A 16,077-nucleotide genomic window follows, 5' to 3' on the forward strand; every position below is an offset into this window, starting at 1 on the left:
CAGCTATGCACACAGGTGACGTTCAGTGCAGAACTGTGCGCAATTGCAAAAACTGGAAACGATGCCTATGTCACCAGCAAGGGAGGGGGCTTTACATTACACATAATCCAACAGAACATCACTGAGGGGATAGAAATGAGGCTCAATATGGAAAGACAGCCACAATGTAGAGGGCAAATCGTAGAGTAACACAGTATGAGCTCACATACTCAGAAAGAAACACACACCCACCAGAGCCCTGTACGTGCACACGTGGGTTTGTATAAGCACTTAGGGTCTGGGGGCACACCCAGCAAGTGGGGGCAGAGATTAGCTCTGGGAGCAGGACTGAAGGAAGGAGTCAGACCACTTTTCACTGTGTGCATGTATCTATCACTTGAAGATTTTACAGCAAGTCTTACTTTGACAATAAAAAAATGAAACAAATAAAGGATATAATGTTTAGTATGAAAGATCCAAAAAGTTACACACCAATGACATCAACTTGTAAAAAAAAAGTTCTCCTAAATGTACATTCATGCATAGAGTACAGGCTGCAGAGAAATTCATAAAAATGTTAAGGAAGCTTTTCTACAGGTGGTAGCTATACAAGTGACTTTTATTTCCTCCGTTTTCTGTATTTCTTAAGTTTCTAAAATAAATAGAAACACATCATCAAGACATCAGGATCAAAAATCTTTTTTTTTTAGAGGTACTGGGGATTGAACCTGGGACCATGGCAAGCAGGAGCTCAAACCACTGAGCTATACCCGCTCCCCCCAAAATTATTTTTAAATGTTCACACGGAGCAATGCCCAAGAACATTTCTTTCTCAAACCTTCCAACTGTAATTCAACTGTCTGTCTGCAGCGGGTCACCCTGGCCCTAACCTTGTCCCAGCAAGACTTACCGCCACAATCCTGTCTCCCACTGCAAGAGACCCTTCCTTGGCAGCGGGGCTCCTGGGTACCACAGCGGCAGTGTACACTCCATTCTCCAGGCTGACGCCACTGTCTGCAAGCACAAGGCTGACCGTGGTCACAGCCTGGCCCAGCCGGTCATGGTCCTGCCTCATCTTTGCTAACCAGACATCAAAAAGGGGGGTGCTGTCCGACTGCACCCTGCCCGAGCCGGCACCCTGCCCAGGTCAGGCCCTGGATGCAATGCACATCTGGTGAACTGAATCAAGCATGCAAAGGGAGATCAGCAAGACCAGAAGGGGAAGGTGCGTGGGCAGCGCTGTAACGACATCCACGCCTTGCCCCTGCAAGGAGAACCATCGCCTGCCTGGGAGGAGGTGGCACCCTGCCCCCTCTGCTGGCCCCTCTACCTTTGTGTCCACTTAGGTTGATGTGCAGTGGCGTGACCACCTTCCCGCCCAGGGACTTGCGCCACTGCACGACCATGTTGATGGCCCCCCCTCCGTTGAGGAGCACCTTGACCGCCTGCTTCTTGTCCTTGTTGATAAGATCCACATTGTTAATTCGCAGCAGCCAGTCATTGACCCTGTGGAGGGGCAAAGCCAGGTCAGCACCTTCACTCACGCTGGACCAGCTGTGCCTGTTTGGAAAGCGGGGACCCCGTGTACGTCCAGAAAGATTTCCTCTTCCTGGCACATAATGGTTAAACTATTAGGTTGGTGCAAAAGTAATTGCAATTTTGCATTGCTGAAATTTGCCATTTGATACTGGAATACATTCTTAAGTAACTGTGGTTATGTTATACATCATTTTAATGTACATTTCTAGTTTTATGGTTTTTTGCTAATGACATTACTTGCTGTTTATTTTGTATTTATTTTGGCTATGGAAATGATGTTAGAAAAAAAAATTCAAGTGATTTTCTTACTTGAGTTCAGAATGGGTTGTAAGGCAGCAAAGACAACTCACAACATGAACACCACACTTGGCCCAGCAACTGCTAACGAACATACAGTGCAGTGTTGGTTCAAGAAGTTTTGCAAAGGAGATGAGAACCTTGAAGATGAGGGAGCATAGTGGCTGGCCACTGGAAGTTGACAACAACCATTTGAAGGCAATCGTCAAAGCTGATCCTCTTACAACTATAAGAGAAGTTGCCGAAGAACTCAACGTTGACCGTTCTATAGTTGTTCAGCATTTGAAGCAAATTGGAAAGGTGAAAAAGCTTGATAAGTGGTGCCTCAAGAGCTAACCGAAATTCAAAAAAATCGTCAAAGTGTCATCTTCTCCTTTTCTATGCAACAATAAGGAACCATTTCTCGATGGGTGCGGTCACCCCTCGGGCTGAAGTGTGGTTTGCTGGCCTGGCGGGGGAGCGGCCGCGGCAGGCCAAGCCGCTGCCCCCATAATAGGGTGGCTGGTCGGACTCACCGCCACCCCTGAAGGGAGCTTGGCATGGGCGCAGAGTGCCCTCGGGTCTCCCCTTCTCGGCGGCCATGCTTCCGCGGCCGCCCCTCCTCCCGGATGGCGCCACACGATGCCTGTAGGGCGGCACCCTTCTTCTTTCTCCCTGCGCAGGCGCAGGGCAGAAAATTCCAGTCTGCCCTTTTTCCCTCCCCCGACAGCAACAACAGCCAGGTGTGGGCGGAAAAATCCAGCCCGCCCTTTTCCCCTCCCCCGACAGCAGCAACAGCCAGGTGTGGGCGGAAAAATCCAGCCCGCCCTTTTCCCCTCCCCCGACAGCAGCAACAGCCAGGCGTGGGCGGAAAAATCCAGTCTGCCCTCCACCCCAGCAACAGCAGCCACCAATCCCTAAACCCTGCCCCTTCCCCCAGCAACAGCGACAGCCAATCCCTAACCACCACCCCTCCCCCGTCCAGTACCGCCCACTGACCTTTCGCCGGCAACCAATCAGAACAGGGCGTGGCTTCGACCAATCAGCCTTCCCCAGCCCCTATAAAACTGTTGCCTCTCCCTTAGTAAAGTGGACTTGCGTGTTTACCTTGTCTCCGCGGTGGTTCTTCTGCCGTGCGCCCTCCAGTCCTGAGAGCCCCCGACAAGGGCCTGGCCTCCCTTGTCCCCAGTTCGTCGCCTGCTTCTCCGGGCGACCCCTTCGTCGCCGGCTTCGCCGGGCGACCCCTTCGTCGCCGGCTTCTCCGGGCGACCCCTTCGTCGCCGGCTTCGCCGGGCGACCCCTTCGTCGCCGGCTTCGCCGGGCGACCCCGTCAGCCGAACCGCGCCACCCCTTGTGAGACCGATCCCTCGTCTGCTGCCGGACCGACCCCTCGTCCCAAGTGGGACCGACCCCTCGTCTCAAGCGGGACCGACCCCTCGTCCAGAGCTGGACCGACCCCTCGTCCGCAGCCAGACCCCACCTCTACCGACCGAGCAAGCCGCAGCAGATGGGATTGTGATGTGCAATGAAACGTGGATTATATATGACAACCGGGAATGACCAGCTCAGTGGTTGGACCAAGAAGCTCCAAAGCACTTCCCAAAGCCTAATTTGCACCAAAAAAGGTCATGGTCACTGTTGGTTGGTCTGCTGCCGGTCTATCAACCACAGCTTTCTGAATCCCAGTGAAACCATAACATCTGGGAAGTATGCTCAGCAAATCGATGAGATGCTCTAAGACTGCAATGCCTGCAGCCAGCATTGGTCAACAGAAAGGGCCCAAGTCTTCTCCTTGGCAATACCCAACCACATGTCGCACAACCAATGCTTCAAAAGGGAAAGAACTGGGCTACTAAGTTTTGCCTCGTCCGCCATATTCATCTGACCTCTCACCAACTGACCACCACTTCTTGAAGCATCTTGACAACTTTTTGCAGGGAAAATGCTTCCACAACCAGCAGGATGCAGAAAATGCTTTCCAAGAGTTCATCAAATCCCGAAGTAAGGATTTTTATGCTACAGGAATAAACAAACTTATTTCTCATTGGCAAAAAAGTGTTGATTGTAATGGTTCCTATTTTGAGTAATAAAGATGTGTTTGAACCTAGTTATAATGATTTAAAATTCATGGTCTGAATCACAATTACTTTTGCACCAACCTAACAGCAGACTTAGAGCTGGGCTGCCTGGACTGAGTTCTACCCAACCTTGAGTGACCTTCTGCAAGTGACATAGGCCCTCTGTGCCTCAGTATCCTCATCTGTAAAAGGGGAGTAATAAAGCATCTTCCTCATAGGATGGTAAAGATTAATGAATTTATTTATATACATGGAGCAAACAGTAAGAACTGTGGAAGCACACAGTATTTTCAGTCATTCCTATTCCAAGGCATGAGCAGGCATGCCCTATGCTTTTACTCATTCCACCGAGACCTTTCCTAGTCAGAGGAGCAAGTGGCAGCACCTTGGTGACAGGGGGAAAGCAGAGGCAGAGGCAACTGAGAGGCAGGGAGGTTCCTACAAGAACAAAATTAGCAGCCGCGCCTGCAGGCCTTGGACGGACGCCCCGCAGGCACACGGGTTTAGTCGCTGCCTGGCGCTCTCAGGGCCCGCTGGGAGACGGCCCCTTGCATTGGGTTGGAGGGGACCCCTTCCCTCCAGGGCCTGGGGCTCCTTGGTTCTTACCTTAACCTGCCATCAGCAACACTCCCTTTGTCCACTTTAGTGACAAATATGCCACAGTCCCCCAGGAAGCAGGGCTCGTTCACGCGTTCTGCCATTTCAAACCCGAGTGCCTTTAAATCCACATTCTCCTGTCAAAGCAGCAGCAGCACACTTGACTGAGTGCCAAGGAGGAAGGTTTGGCTCTCAAACCCCCAAGTCCCCTCACCGTGCCTGACGGAGCCCGGGGCCCCGGCTGGAAACCTGCGAACAGCTGCCCCTGCCTGTCAGCCACTGCAGACAGACACATGTCCTCGCGGTGCCACCTCCCCCCTACTCTCTGCTCCTCCCTCTGCCTTCTGCATGCATGCTGGCATCTGCCATGTGACACAGGAGACCGACGTGCTGCCACCCAGCTTGGGTGCCACCCTCACACTCCCCAAAGGCAACTCACCATCTCCCTCTCAAACTCTACCACTTCCGTTTCCCACTCCATGGAATCCGTGTCGATGGCCAAGTCGTGGGAGCTGTGGGCCATCAGCTGTCGGAACCAGGCCTCCTTCTCTAACTGGGATTCCATCTGCTCCCTGCGGAGAGGGTCCTGGGGCAGCTCTCTGGGCGGGGAAGCACCCAGCCTGTCCCAGCTCCCAGCCCAAGCTGAATGCACTCCTTTCCCCCCTCCCCTCACGCTAGCTTCCCAATCAATCTGGAGGGTCAGTCATGGCCCCTTCAGTCTCAGTGGGTTTTCACGGTGGTTGGTTACTGTGTTTTTTTAAGGAAGACTCAAATCCTTTACAAATTGATCTATACGTTTGATGCATTTCCTACCAAAATTCCAGCAAGATTTTTTCTTGTAGGTGTGAATGAGACTATCTAATATTTATACAGAAGAGAAAAGGAACTAAAATGACCAAAACAATTTTGAAAAGTGTGGCAGTTTGATATTACTGAGGAATTCCAAAAAGAAATACTGATTATGTTTGTAAACTGGTCTGTTCCTCTGGGCTAGTGATACCCTTATAATTGTGTTGAATTTAGGTTTCACTTTTACTTGATTAAATTATGATTAGGGCTTGGATTGGGCCAGTAGAATGTGGAGGCAGACTCACAGAAAAACAACATGGCAGAGGAGGCAGTTAAGAGTTTTGGATGCTGGAGCCCTGGGAAGTAAACACACAGGAGAGGAACAGAGAGGAGTAGACACAGTAGAGACCCCAAAAAGAGAGAGAGCCTGACAGTCCATAGCTGACCTTGTGGAAGGAAGAGAGCAGCCAAGACTGGAGAGAGAGATGGGACTTATCCCAGCAATGCTGAAGGAAGCCAGGACACCGAGCCTTGGTGGGGTAAGGAGGCAGAACTCGAAGACGATGGCAGCCATCATGCTCCACCACGTGGCAACTTTGGTGAGGGAAGTACCTGATGCTTTATGGCCTGGTGACTGTAAGCTTCTACCCCAAATAAATACCCTTTTAAAAGCCAATATATTTCTGGTACTTTGCCTCAGCATCGCTTTGGCTAATACAAAAAGGAAGAATAAATTGAGGACTCACTACCTGACTTCAAAACATATTATATACTACATTGATTGGGACTGTGTGGTACTGACACAGATCAATGGTATGAAATAGAGAGCCTAGAAACAGATCCTCACAAGCAAAGGGCAACGGATTTTTAACAATGTGGATGAAACCAACGCCAGTAGTGGAAGGATGGTCCGTTCAACAAACAGTGCTGGAGCACCTGAACACCACAGGCAAAAAAGTAATGATCTAAACCTCAAAACTTCTATGAATTAACTCAAAATGGATCATGGGTTCAATTTTTAATTTAATTTTGTAGATTTAAATGTAAAATTTAAAACCACAAAACTCTGAGAAGGACATATAGGAGAAAATTTTCAAGACTTGGGCTAGGGGAAGATAAAAAGGACTGGTGAAATTAAAAACTTCAGCTCTGCAAAAAGCCATGAAAAAGATGACAAAAGACTCGATATCCTGATGACTTGCAAGTGATGCCCCTTCTTCCTAAAACCCAAATCCCCTTTCCGGGTTCATCGGTGTGACCCTTCAGCCCAGGGACACTCTTTTGTAACCTGCTCATTTCCTGCTCAAGTGTGCCCTCCCCCAAGCCCACAGCTCTGGCCGGCCCGAGGTCTTTCTGGCCATCTCCAAAGGCTGCTTGGCCTTCCTGGGACACCGCCAGTCCCCACCCCAGACCAGGTGAAGGGTGCTTCCACCAGGGTCCCACAGCCCTCGGCCAGTGCTCTGCATTTAATGCTTGCTGCACTCGCCCCCGCTGTCATCTGATCGGGTGCATACCTGTGCTCCCACAGGCTGGGGGCTTCCTCGGGAGCAGCACTGACCCCTCGTCAGCATCACGGGTTAGAGAACTTAGGAGCTTAGCAGAGAGAAGGTACAAATCCAAGTATGCCAAAGGAACAAATGGAAGATGCTTGAAAGTTCCAGGCATCTCTGGTGCAATTAAAATGCAAAACCTTCTCCCAGGTTCAAGCTCCAGAGGTTCCAGGATTTAACTTAATTTAGATCCATTGCTCATGAGAGCCAAGGCGGGCGCCTGGCAGGGGGAGTTGGACACTTAGGTTCCAAACGCCTGAGACTTTTCTTAGAGCACTCAAACCCTGGAGATTCTGGTTTGATTTTTCAGAATAAATATTAGATTTTACTGAATGGAGGAGGAAGCACTGTCAACTCCCTCAAAGGCCACTGCTCAAGTGTGTGCAGGCTTGTACACTCACACAACACACCAGGTCTTAACTCCCCTTCCCCACACTATCAGCATAGGAAAACTCCCAATGTACAGAGAACCACTGCTTCTCAAGTTCAAGTTCTCTCTATTACACTGATGAGTATTGGGCTCTGCCACTTTCTACGGTTAAAGTGTGATCTTTCTTTTATCAACCACTGCTAAAGGCTATCATGCCTTAAATGGCTCTCCTGGGAGCAAGCTGGAACCACAGGGAGGATGTCTGATACCCCAAAGATTCTCCTCTAAATGGACAGCCTCATAACACAAGCAGAGTGGACGGATGAGCCTGAGATATGCTGCCTTGGAAACATTGACTCAAAGTCATGACTATTTTCATTGTTGACATATTTGTCTCTCTAACGGCCCCATTTATCCAGCTCCTCCTAGGGACTTTGCTGGCTCAGCACTGTCTGCCCACGGCTGTCCAGAGGGCCGAGGACATCCTCAACCAACATCACAGAATGAATGAATGGCTGGCAAGTCCCCAGGCAGACTGCCTGGACAGACTGCATTGCAAGGCTTTCCTCCTTTGTGACTTCACATATGGATCCTGCTGATGGAGGGGTTGGGGACACGTTCTGCAGCGCTCTAAAGAATTTCTAGTGAGGGATGCAGATGTGGCTCAAGCAACTGAGCTCCTTTCTACCACATGGGAGGTCCCTGGTTCGGTTCCTGGTGCCTCCTAAAGAAGACAAGCTGAAGTGATGGGCAGGTGCAACAGAGTGACGCAACAAGGGACACAAGAAGAAAAACATAATGAGAGAGACACAACAAAGCAGGGAACAGAGGTGGCTCAAGCGATGAGGTGCCACCCTCCCACATCGGAGGTCCTGGGTTCAGTTCCCAGTGCCTCCTGAAGAAACAAGGAAGACAAATGGACACAGCGAGTGCAAACAATGAGGGGATGGGGAGAAATAAATCTTTTAAAAAAAAAGGCGGCACTGAGACCTGCCCTACGGACTGACGGAGCGGGGCAGAGAGAAGGACACGGTGCCCAGGCTGCATGTGGGGAAAAGCCCTTGCCTCGTCCCCAAGGCGCCCACCCCAGCATACTTGAGCTCCTTGAGCTCCCGGCTGATGTCATTCTTCTGCTTGCGCATGTCGTCCAGGCTGCGCAGGGCCTCGGCCAGCTCGCTCACCGCCCAGTCCCGCTCCCGCTGCAGGTTGTCACACAGCGTCCTGGCAGAGAGGGGGCAGTGGGCAAGGTCAGCACAAGAGGCGTGGAAAGCTCGAGGGCCTGCAATGGACACTTCTAGATGCACAGAAGGAGGCTGGGGAGCTGGGGGGTGATCATCCAGGCCGAGTCCATCATGAGACGAGGGGACAGGGAGGACCCCCGAGCAAGCAGCAGCAGGATCCAGGCTCTTCCCACTGTTTCCCCCTCAACGTGCCTGGAGTTACAGACCACCCTCCTCCCTGCCCCACCCTCCTGCAGATGCTCACTCCCACCTGGCTCAAGACCCACCTGGGAGGTCTCCTCTTCCATGAGCCCCCAGCCCACCTGGCAGCCTGTGCTGCAGAGCCCACGTGTCTAGGGGTTTTCTGGAGCCACCCCCCAACCCACAGCCAGGCGGGAGCCCCAGGCTCACACCTCTGCAGGTCTGAGCCCCTCCAGGGCACAGGCCAGGTGTGGCATGGCTCTCCTAAAGTGACCTGTGGCTTTGAGGACCCTAGGACTACCTCAGCTGTTCCAGAGAGGAGGTGGGCATGGGCAGCCTTGGCAACATGGGAGCCTGGGCTCTGTGCCACTTCCGGAACCGCCTGATGCTGCTGTGCCCAGGGGCTGGTCCCCACCTCTCCACGGCCCCAAACCCCATACCTGGGCCCTGAGCAAGGACTGCACCCCGGAGAAACCACAGAGAGGGTCAGAGCAGGGTCAGAGCGGGAGCAGACAGGGAGCCCACCACTCCTTCCCCACCCCTGCCGGGGCCTCCCTGGCCACACCCTCCAGCCCACACTGCGCACTAAGGGGCTCGCTACTGGCAGGGTCCCCGGGGGGGGGGAGCGGTGCCTACCGGATGCTGTCACACTCTGCCACGATCTTGTCTCACTCCTGGAAGGCCCAGTCCTGCCGGCACTTGGCCACATCTGCCTCCTGGAGGGCTTCCTTCAGCTCCTGGCACAAAGCCTTGCACTGCTTTCGAAGGATTTCAACCTCCTGTTGGCTCTCCCAGCGTCCATTGTCACTGTGTCTTTGATCTGAGGGGGTGAGGGGACAAGCAGAGGGGACTTTTGTGGGGCTTCCTGGCTCCTACCAGGATCAGGGCTGGAGCCAAAGCTCTAGGTTTGGGGGAGGCTCAGATCACAGCCACAGCCAAAGCCAACAGCCGCTCCTTCTCCTGGGCCCGCAACCCCCATGTCCACAGCCACAGCTCGGGCTCCTGATGAGGGGCCCAGTCCACGCCCGGCTCAGCGGAGGCCCCGGCTGAGGGCTTTGTCAGACGCCCTGGCCAGCCCCTAACTGGCTTCTATCTGCAAGAGCGTGCTACATCTCTCTAAAGGGCTGGCAACAAAACGTCATGGGGCGAGGCTGCACTGCCCCCACGCTCCAGGCAGGAAAAGAATGCTTGCCCCACCTTCTGTGTCTGCCATACCGGTTTTTATAATCTGGCAGGCTGCATTATTTTTAAAGGCTAAAACTCCAGGAATTTTTGCTGAAGAACTGTTTATCTCAGCTTGCTTAAAAAGCTGAAATATGAAGCATCTGTATCTTGACACCTCCTCAAAGAATTGCATGCTCCACTAAAATCTCATATGGAACTTTTATAAGCACTCATGTAGAAAGCTCTCTCTATGCTTCTACAAACTTTAAGAAGGGAAAAAGGCCAAATGACAAAGCAAGTGTCTAGCGCAAAAACCATCTCTGCTTCGAGCTCAACGGCAAGCCGCGTATGACCATGACATTCATTTCCACATGGGCCATCTCCACCTCTGCATAAGGCCAAGGAAGACAAATGAAGAGCATACCCAGCTACCTCTCCATGGAAGAGAAGAGAACCGCCTCTGCTGAAAACAAATTCAAAAAGACCTCGGGTCCTCACCAAGACACCAGGACGAAGGAGACAGGGGAAGATCCTAGGCATCACCCTGGAGCTGCCCCCACCTCTCAAGCAGTGTTGGAAAGGGCTGGGGCAACTGCACCACAAATACGCCGGAAATCAGCAAGGCCTCTGACCCGCTCTGCTCAGACCTCACATTTCACAAGATCAATTTCAATCACTTTACTTTCCGTTTTCCGCAGTTCTCTTCACTCTTATGCAGTGTCCAGTTTGCTATTTTGAAAGGAAACCCTTATTTGTATTACTCTTCTGTCAAGTGTTATAATAAGCAACACGTTCAGCAATCACACTCTTAAAACCTGCCGTTTTACTCTGCTCGGGATTCATCGAGTTCAGGATCTGAGAGGTCTTAGTACCTAGTTCCACTCTGGTACAGAGCCATCTCACTTTGCCGTCCAGAGGTGGAGACCCCAAGGGGAGGTGGCTTTTGCCCTCCCCCTCTCCTTCCCCCTGGGCCCCTCAGCCCTGTGGGTCCCAGAAGTGAATTCATCCAAAAAGACTATTTCCTTGTAAGCAGCACAGCAGCTCTGCACTTAGGTCTGTGGAGGGGCAGGAAGGCGGTAACTCATAAGGAGCGCTGCAATTCGGGAGCTGAGAGGCCCCGAGAGGGCCCTCTGTGGGAGCCTGGTTTGCTGCCGAGGAACCTCAGGATCCGAGAGGTCCCCCAAGGCCCCCGCTGGTGGGAGCGCTGAGCCCGGACCCCGGCCTTCCAACTCTCACTCCAGAGTTCCTCCCTCTACACCATGCACCCCCCAAGGTCTCTCCCCACAGCCCCTGGGCAGGGCTGGGGCCCCAGGTTGGGGAAGAACATGCTGGTTTTCCCACCACTTGCCTGGCCCAGGCCTGAGGCCAATTCAAAAGGCCCCTGGGCTGCAGCCCAGCCCCCCAGATGCTCCTCTCAGAGTCCCGTCTCCTGCTGCCTTCCCTGCTCCTGAATAGCTCCAAAACTCCTTCCTGCTCCTTTCCTCTCCCACACTGCTCAGGCTCTCTCCACCACAGCTGAGCTCCGCTCCTAAAGGGGCACTGCCATTGCCCGGGCGATGGGGGGGCAGGGACGCAGCAGCCACTGTGCCAGGCAGCCACGCCATCCTTTCTGTGAGCTGGGGGCTTGGTTGGAGGGGCCTGACCTGGGAAGCGACCCAGCACCTGGGGAGAACTTGTGACCAATGGCAGTGCCCACCCCACCCCGCCCCAGGCAGCACCTTGGTCCACCAGAGGGCCACAAGCCCCAACTGGACCAGGTCAGCTGATGGCCAGAGGCTGGGGGCGTGGTCCAGGACAGGCCCACGCAGCAGCTGGGAAGCAGAAGGGAAGGCAGAGGGATCTGGTGTCCAGAGCTGACCCAACACCCAGAGCAGACCCAGATTCTGGAGAGGACCTGGCGTCCACAGTGGGCCTGGCGCCCAGAGCAGAGCTGGTGCCAGGGCTGGGCAAAGGCCCTGATTGGCATCCGGACCTCCTGGGCCCTTCCTGCCCATTCAGGAGAAAGGCATGGGAAGGGGAGTGGACCGAGGAAAGGAAGGCAGAAGGGAGGGTGGGAAGAGAGGTGCAGAGAGAAGGGCAGAGACTGCCAGGGAAGCCCGAATTGCACCAGAGACAAAAAGCAGCTGATTCTGAGATCTGGGGAGCAGGTCACCATGGCTGAGGCCCTGGACAGGGCACTGTGGCGAGGCATGGAAAGCAGGGAGGTGTGCCCAGGGAGAGGGTCAGACCCAGGAAGGCCCAGGCCACTGGGTGATGTGGTGCATCTGGAGGCCAGGCAAAGTGCAGAAGGGAGCCGAGCATTTCAGCCCCGGAAGCCCTTGGCTGCCGGGGAAGTGAGAGGCTCTCCTCTCCCGCCTGCCGATTTGGAACAGAGCCTAGAAAAGATTCCAGCTCAGCTGGCCGGCAGGCTCCATGCTCAGCCAAGACCCCCCCCCACAGTCCAGGAAGCGCACTCTGTTCTCGAGTGCACTGGGCAAGCAGCCGGCGGCAGTGAGCTCATTCCTGGAGCTAGCACCCAGGGCAAGGCGGGCATTGATCTGCCCACACTCCCTGTGTTTTCAGACTTCCTCAAAGGGCACAACTCCTCCAGCGGCAGACGCCCCCCAGGCAGCCCCGCCGCCCCACTGCACGTCACCTGCGCCATCCACTTTTCTGCATCTGCTCTTCCTTGACCCTTTTGTTTACTTACTGACTCAGTCATTTTCAGTTTTCTTCCTAGTCATTTTGTTTCCCTTTCTGATATGGACAATATCCACTCGCCCCCACCCCCAAAATTAATTACTTAAATCCCAGAAGGCGAAAATGAGTTGATAGTTTTCCTGGGACCATTACGGAGTTCTAATGCATTAACTTTCCTTATTAGAAATTCCTTCAACATCTTTTCAAAAAATCCATCAACATAAAAAGTATACCCTATTGCTTTTCAACCACCAGCTAGAGAAGTCTCAGTCCTTTTGAATGAAATTGCCATTATGTGACCCTCTTTTACCTACAAAAACACGATTTCGTATGGTTCAACCTGATATACACAGGGCAGTAAGCTTCCGATGAGAATAATACTAACCTTAATAATAAAAGTAGAGTCAAGTTGTTCCTAAGTCTCATGGGGCCCACTCTACGTGCTTTTTCTACATTCAACCATTTGATCGTCACAGCCCTGGGAGGCAGCTGCCACTGTCTTCCCCACTTTGCAGGTGAAGAAGCCGAAGCATAGAGCGGCCCCCAGCTGCGGAGGTCCCCTGCAAGCACAAGGCTGTGTCCCTCGCAGGCCCGCGGTCCCTGGCACCCCTGGCATCCCCGGCACAGGAAGAAAGCCTCGCAGGGCCCTGGACGCCTCTCAGGCACCAGCCCTGTGCCATGCTTGGTAGAGGGGAGGGGTCTGGCTGTGACCACCCAGTGCCCACCTCCCCCTGCCAAGCTGCCCCACCCGTAACACCTTGCTTCTTGTTTCTCACAGACCAACCTTAAAACCTACATTCTGACTGAGCTGCCAAGGAAAGCAGCAACGTGGAGAGGCATAAACAGATGGTTTTGATGGGGAGAACATTCACTACGATCAAGTTCAGCAGCACACAGCAGAGCTGAAAGATGTAAAAGGGAAGCTCAAATACGGGGGGAGCTCCTGCTGGACACAGATGGCCTTGGGGTCAGCAGTGACCCTGAGGAAGGCCTGGGGTGACCAGGTAGGAAGTCTTCAAAAACTCCACACTGAAGGCACAGGATTCCAGCAGAGTGGCCCAATGCTGGTGCTAATGAGCAAGCCTTCCCTTGACCCTGGAGGTAAGACCCCCAGGGAGCAAGGCTTGAGGAGGAGGGCTTCAGGGTCAACCCAGGATAACATCTTCCCGGAAGAATGCTGACCACCCCTTTAATAAGCAAATGCCCACGACTGAGGGAACACTTCCAGACCCATCGACAGCTTTGGGGACTTGCTCTCGGCATCTTTCTCCTTCACAAGCAAGCCCTTGCTCTAGCCCCTGACTTTTCAAGATTATCTACTATTGCTTCACCATGGGTCTGGGTGTGAGGGTGCCTGGGCAGCGTCCAAAACTCAGCCAGCGTTTCGGGCGAAAACGAGCAGGCCTTCATGCCAACTCGGAAGGCGGCTTCTGACCGGCCGCCGTGCCCACTGCAGCCCCCTCCTCCCTGGCTGCTTTAGAAGATGCTGGACGGCCACCGTCCCCCTGCCTACCTGTTGCAGTGCCTCCATCTCCTCACTGGCCACCTTCTTCTCAGATGTGCTGCTCTTGAGCTTGGACTCGGCCAGCTCCACCTCGGTCTGCAGCTTGTCCAGCTCAGAGATGACCTGGTCCCGCTCGCTCATGATGAGCTTGTACTTGCTGTACACTGCATCCCGCTCCTCCTTGTACTTCTCCGACTCCTTGGCGGTCTTCGCTTGCGTGGTCTGCAGCTCCATCAGCTCCGACCGCAGCAGCTCCATCTCCCACTGCAGGTCCTTGTTCTGGGTCGTGGCCTTGTTCAGCTCATGGTGGATTGCCTTGAACCTAGGGGAGCGGTGCCCAGGGCACCGGGGAGGGGCGGGGGGCCTGCCCAGTCAGCTGCTAGGCCGAGGCCACTGCGCTGGACCGCCTTTCTCCCACACCCCCGACAAAGGAAAGTTATGGAGTCCTGGTGTCCGTGAACCTGGAATCTTTCTCAGCCTTTAACAAATACCAGAAGCTGAGCTGAGGATTTTATGCCTCCCGTTTTACTAGAAATAACACCTTATATCTTCCACAGCCAAGCCATGTTCTTTAAAAAATAAAAATAAAGGCTGCAGCAGCCCAGCACACGGGAGCTCAACGCAGCTTTGATCTAAGTTGAGTCCGACCGCCACGTTTTCACAGACACTAAGGCCTCAAGTCAGTCAGCACAGACACCACAGCTCCGGCCAGCCCCGTGCAAGGCAACCTGCAAGTCAGGGCCTGCAGCGCAAGACTGGCATTCTCAAAGGCTGTTCCTTGAAACCCCAATCCTGCACAGGGTCCCACTAAACATGCTGGGTGCTCTGGCGGCTTATGTTTGGGAACACTGCATCCTGTGCCCCACTCTTGGCAAGTCACATTGCGCAATACCAGAGTAAAAGGCCCGGAGAGGTCCTGATGTAAAGAAACCTGTCTGCAATTCAATCCAGCAATTTCCAAACCTATTTATCAAGAGAAAACGTCTACTTAAGAAGCCCAGGAAGACTGCTGAGAATTGGCGTTGTGCAGGAACGTTCCTTACGAAACACTATTTCGAGGAAGGGAGCACAGCCCTGAAGAAGATCATATTCCTTAATTTAAAAATAAAACTTTGGAAGGAACAATGCCTAAGACAAGTGGCTGTCCTATTCTCTGGGTGGGTAACTGACACAGATGGAAACGCTTGTGGTGAAACCTGGATGAACTGCATGCTTTGTTGATATGTATCAATAAATAGATATGTTTTTTTTTTTAAAAAAAGAATTACCAGCATTAGAAGAAAGAAAGAGAGAGAGAGAAGGGAGGGAGGGAGGAAGGGAAGAAAAGGAAAGAAAAGGAAAAAAGCAAGCTCAGAGCACTCAGAGCTACTCAGGGGAGAGGAAGGAGCCACAATTCATGAGACTTACTGGGTGTCAAAAACAACGCTTCCTGGAGACCAGTAGCCTGTGCTGGTTTTAATCCCGGAAGGCGCTGGGAGCCTCGCAGATAACCACCAGCCCAGAGGTTAGCCCCCTTCCCCCCCACGCCCAGGGGAGTTCAAGCAGCTCCCCCGCCCTTCTCAGAGAAGGTGGGGCAGGTGCAGGCTCTGCCCGCGCGTGCCCCCCTCCCAGCCCCCCGGCTCCTACCTCCTCAAGGAGAGGGCGCACTGGTGCTGCAGCTGGATGGCGGTGTCCCTCTGCTGGGTCAGCATGTCCGTCTGCTTCAGCAGCCGCTGGTTCTCCCGCTCCAGCTGCTCCAGGAGGTTCAGTTCTGAGCTGTGGATGGCCACCTTCTCACTGAACCTCTTCCGCAGGGCGTCGTAGTCCTTCTTGACCCCCTCCAGCTTGTCCATGGCCGTGTCGTACAGCTTGTTGAGAATCTCCGAGGACCCGCTGCGCTTCAGCACCTGGAGACAGAGACTGCCTGGCTCACCCAGGGCCTGTGGGGGCTGGGGGGGCTGTGCCCAGAGCACAGCACACCCACACTTCTATCTGGGAGGGAAGGCCCCACCCTCTAGCTTGGGGGAATCTGGCTGTCTCATTCACAGGCCCTGCCATCACATGAGGCTGATTCATTCAGATTTATTCATTTACAAATCTCTATTAAGTACTGTGCAGAAAACCATAAACATTGCAGACGTAAGGCTGTGTT

General features: G+C 53.4%; 1 protein-coding gene across 1 annotated transcript in view; it reads right to left on the reverse strand.

The window, feature by feature from the left end:
- LOC131278920 (disks large homolog 5-like) overlaps nucleotides 1-16,077 on the reverse strand; it is a 76,957-nt gene that overhangs the window by 28,945 nt on the left and 31,935 nt on the right. Inside the window, 9 exon segments of the mRNA XM_058299557.1 lie at nucleotides 890-993; nucleotides 1,310-1,485; nucleotides 4,479-4,606; nucleotides 4,909-5,041; nucleotides 8,274-8,399; nucleotides 9,236-9,380; nucleotides 9,383-9,419; nucleotides 13,956-14,268; nucleotides 15,573-15,832. Of these exon segments, the coding sequence (XP_058155540.1) occupies nucleotides 890-993; nucleotides 1,310-1,485; nucleotides 4,479-4,606; nucleotides 4,909-5,041; nucleotides 8,274-8,399; nucleotides 9,236-9,380; nucleotides 9,383-9,419; nucleotides 13,956-14,268; nucleotides 15,573-15,832 (1,422 nt within the window).

Source organism: Dasypus novemcinctus, chromosome 6, assembly GCF_030445035.2.
Source record: "Dasypus novemcinctus isolate mDasNov1 chromosome 6, mDasNov1.1.hap2, whole genome shotgun sequence".
In the NCBI taxonomy this organism is placed as follows: Eukaryota; Metazoa; Chordata; class Mammalia; order Cingulata; family Dasypodidae; genus Dasypus; species Dasypus novemcinctus.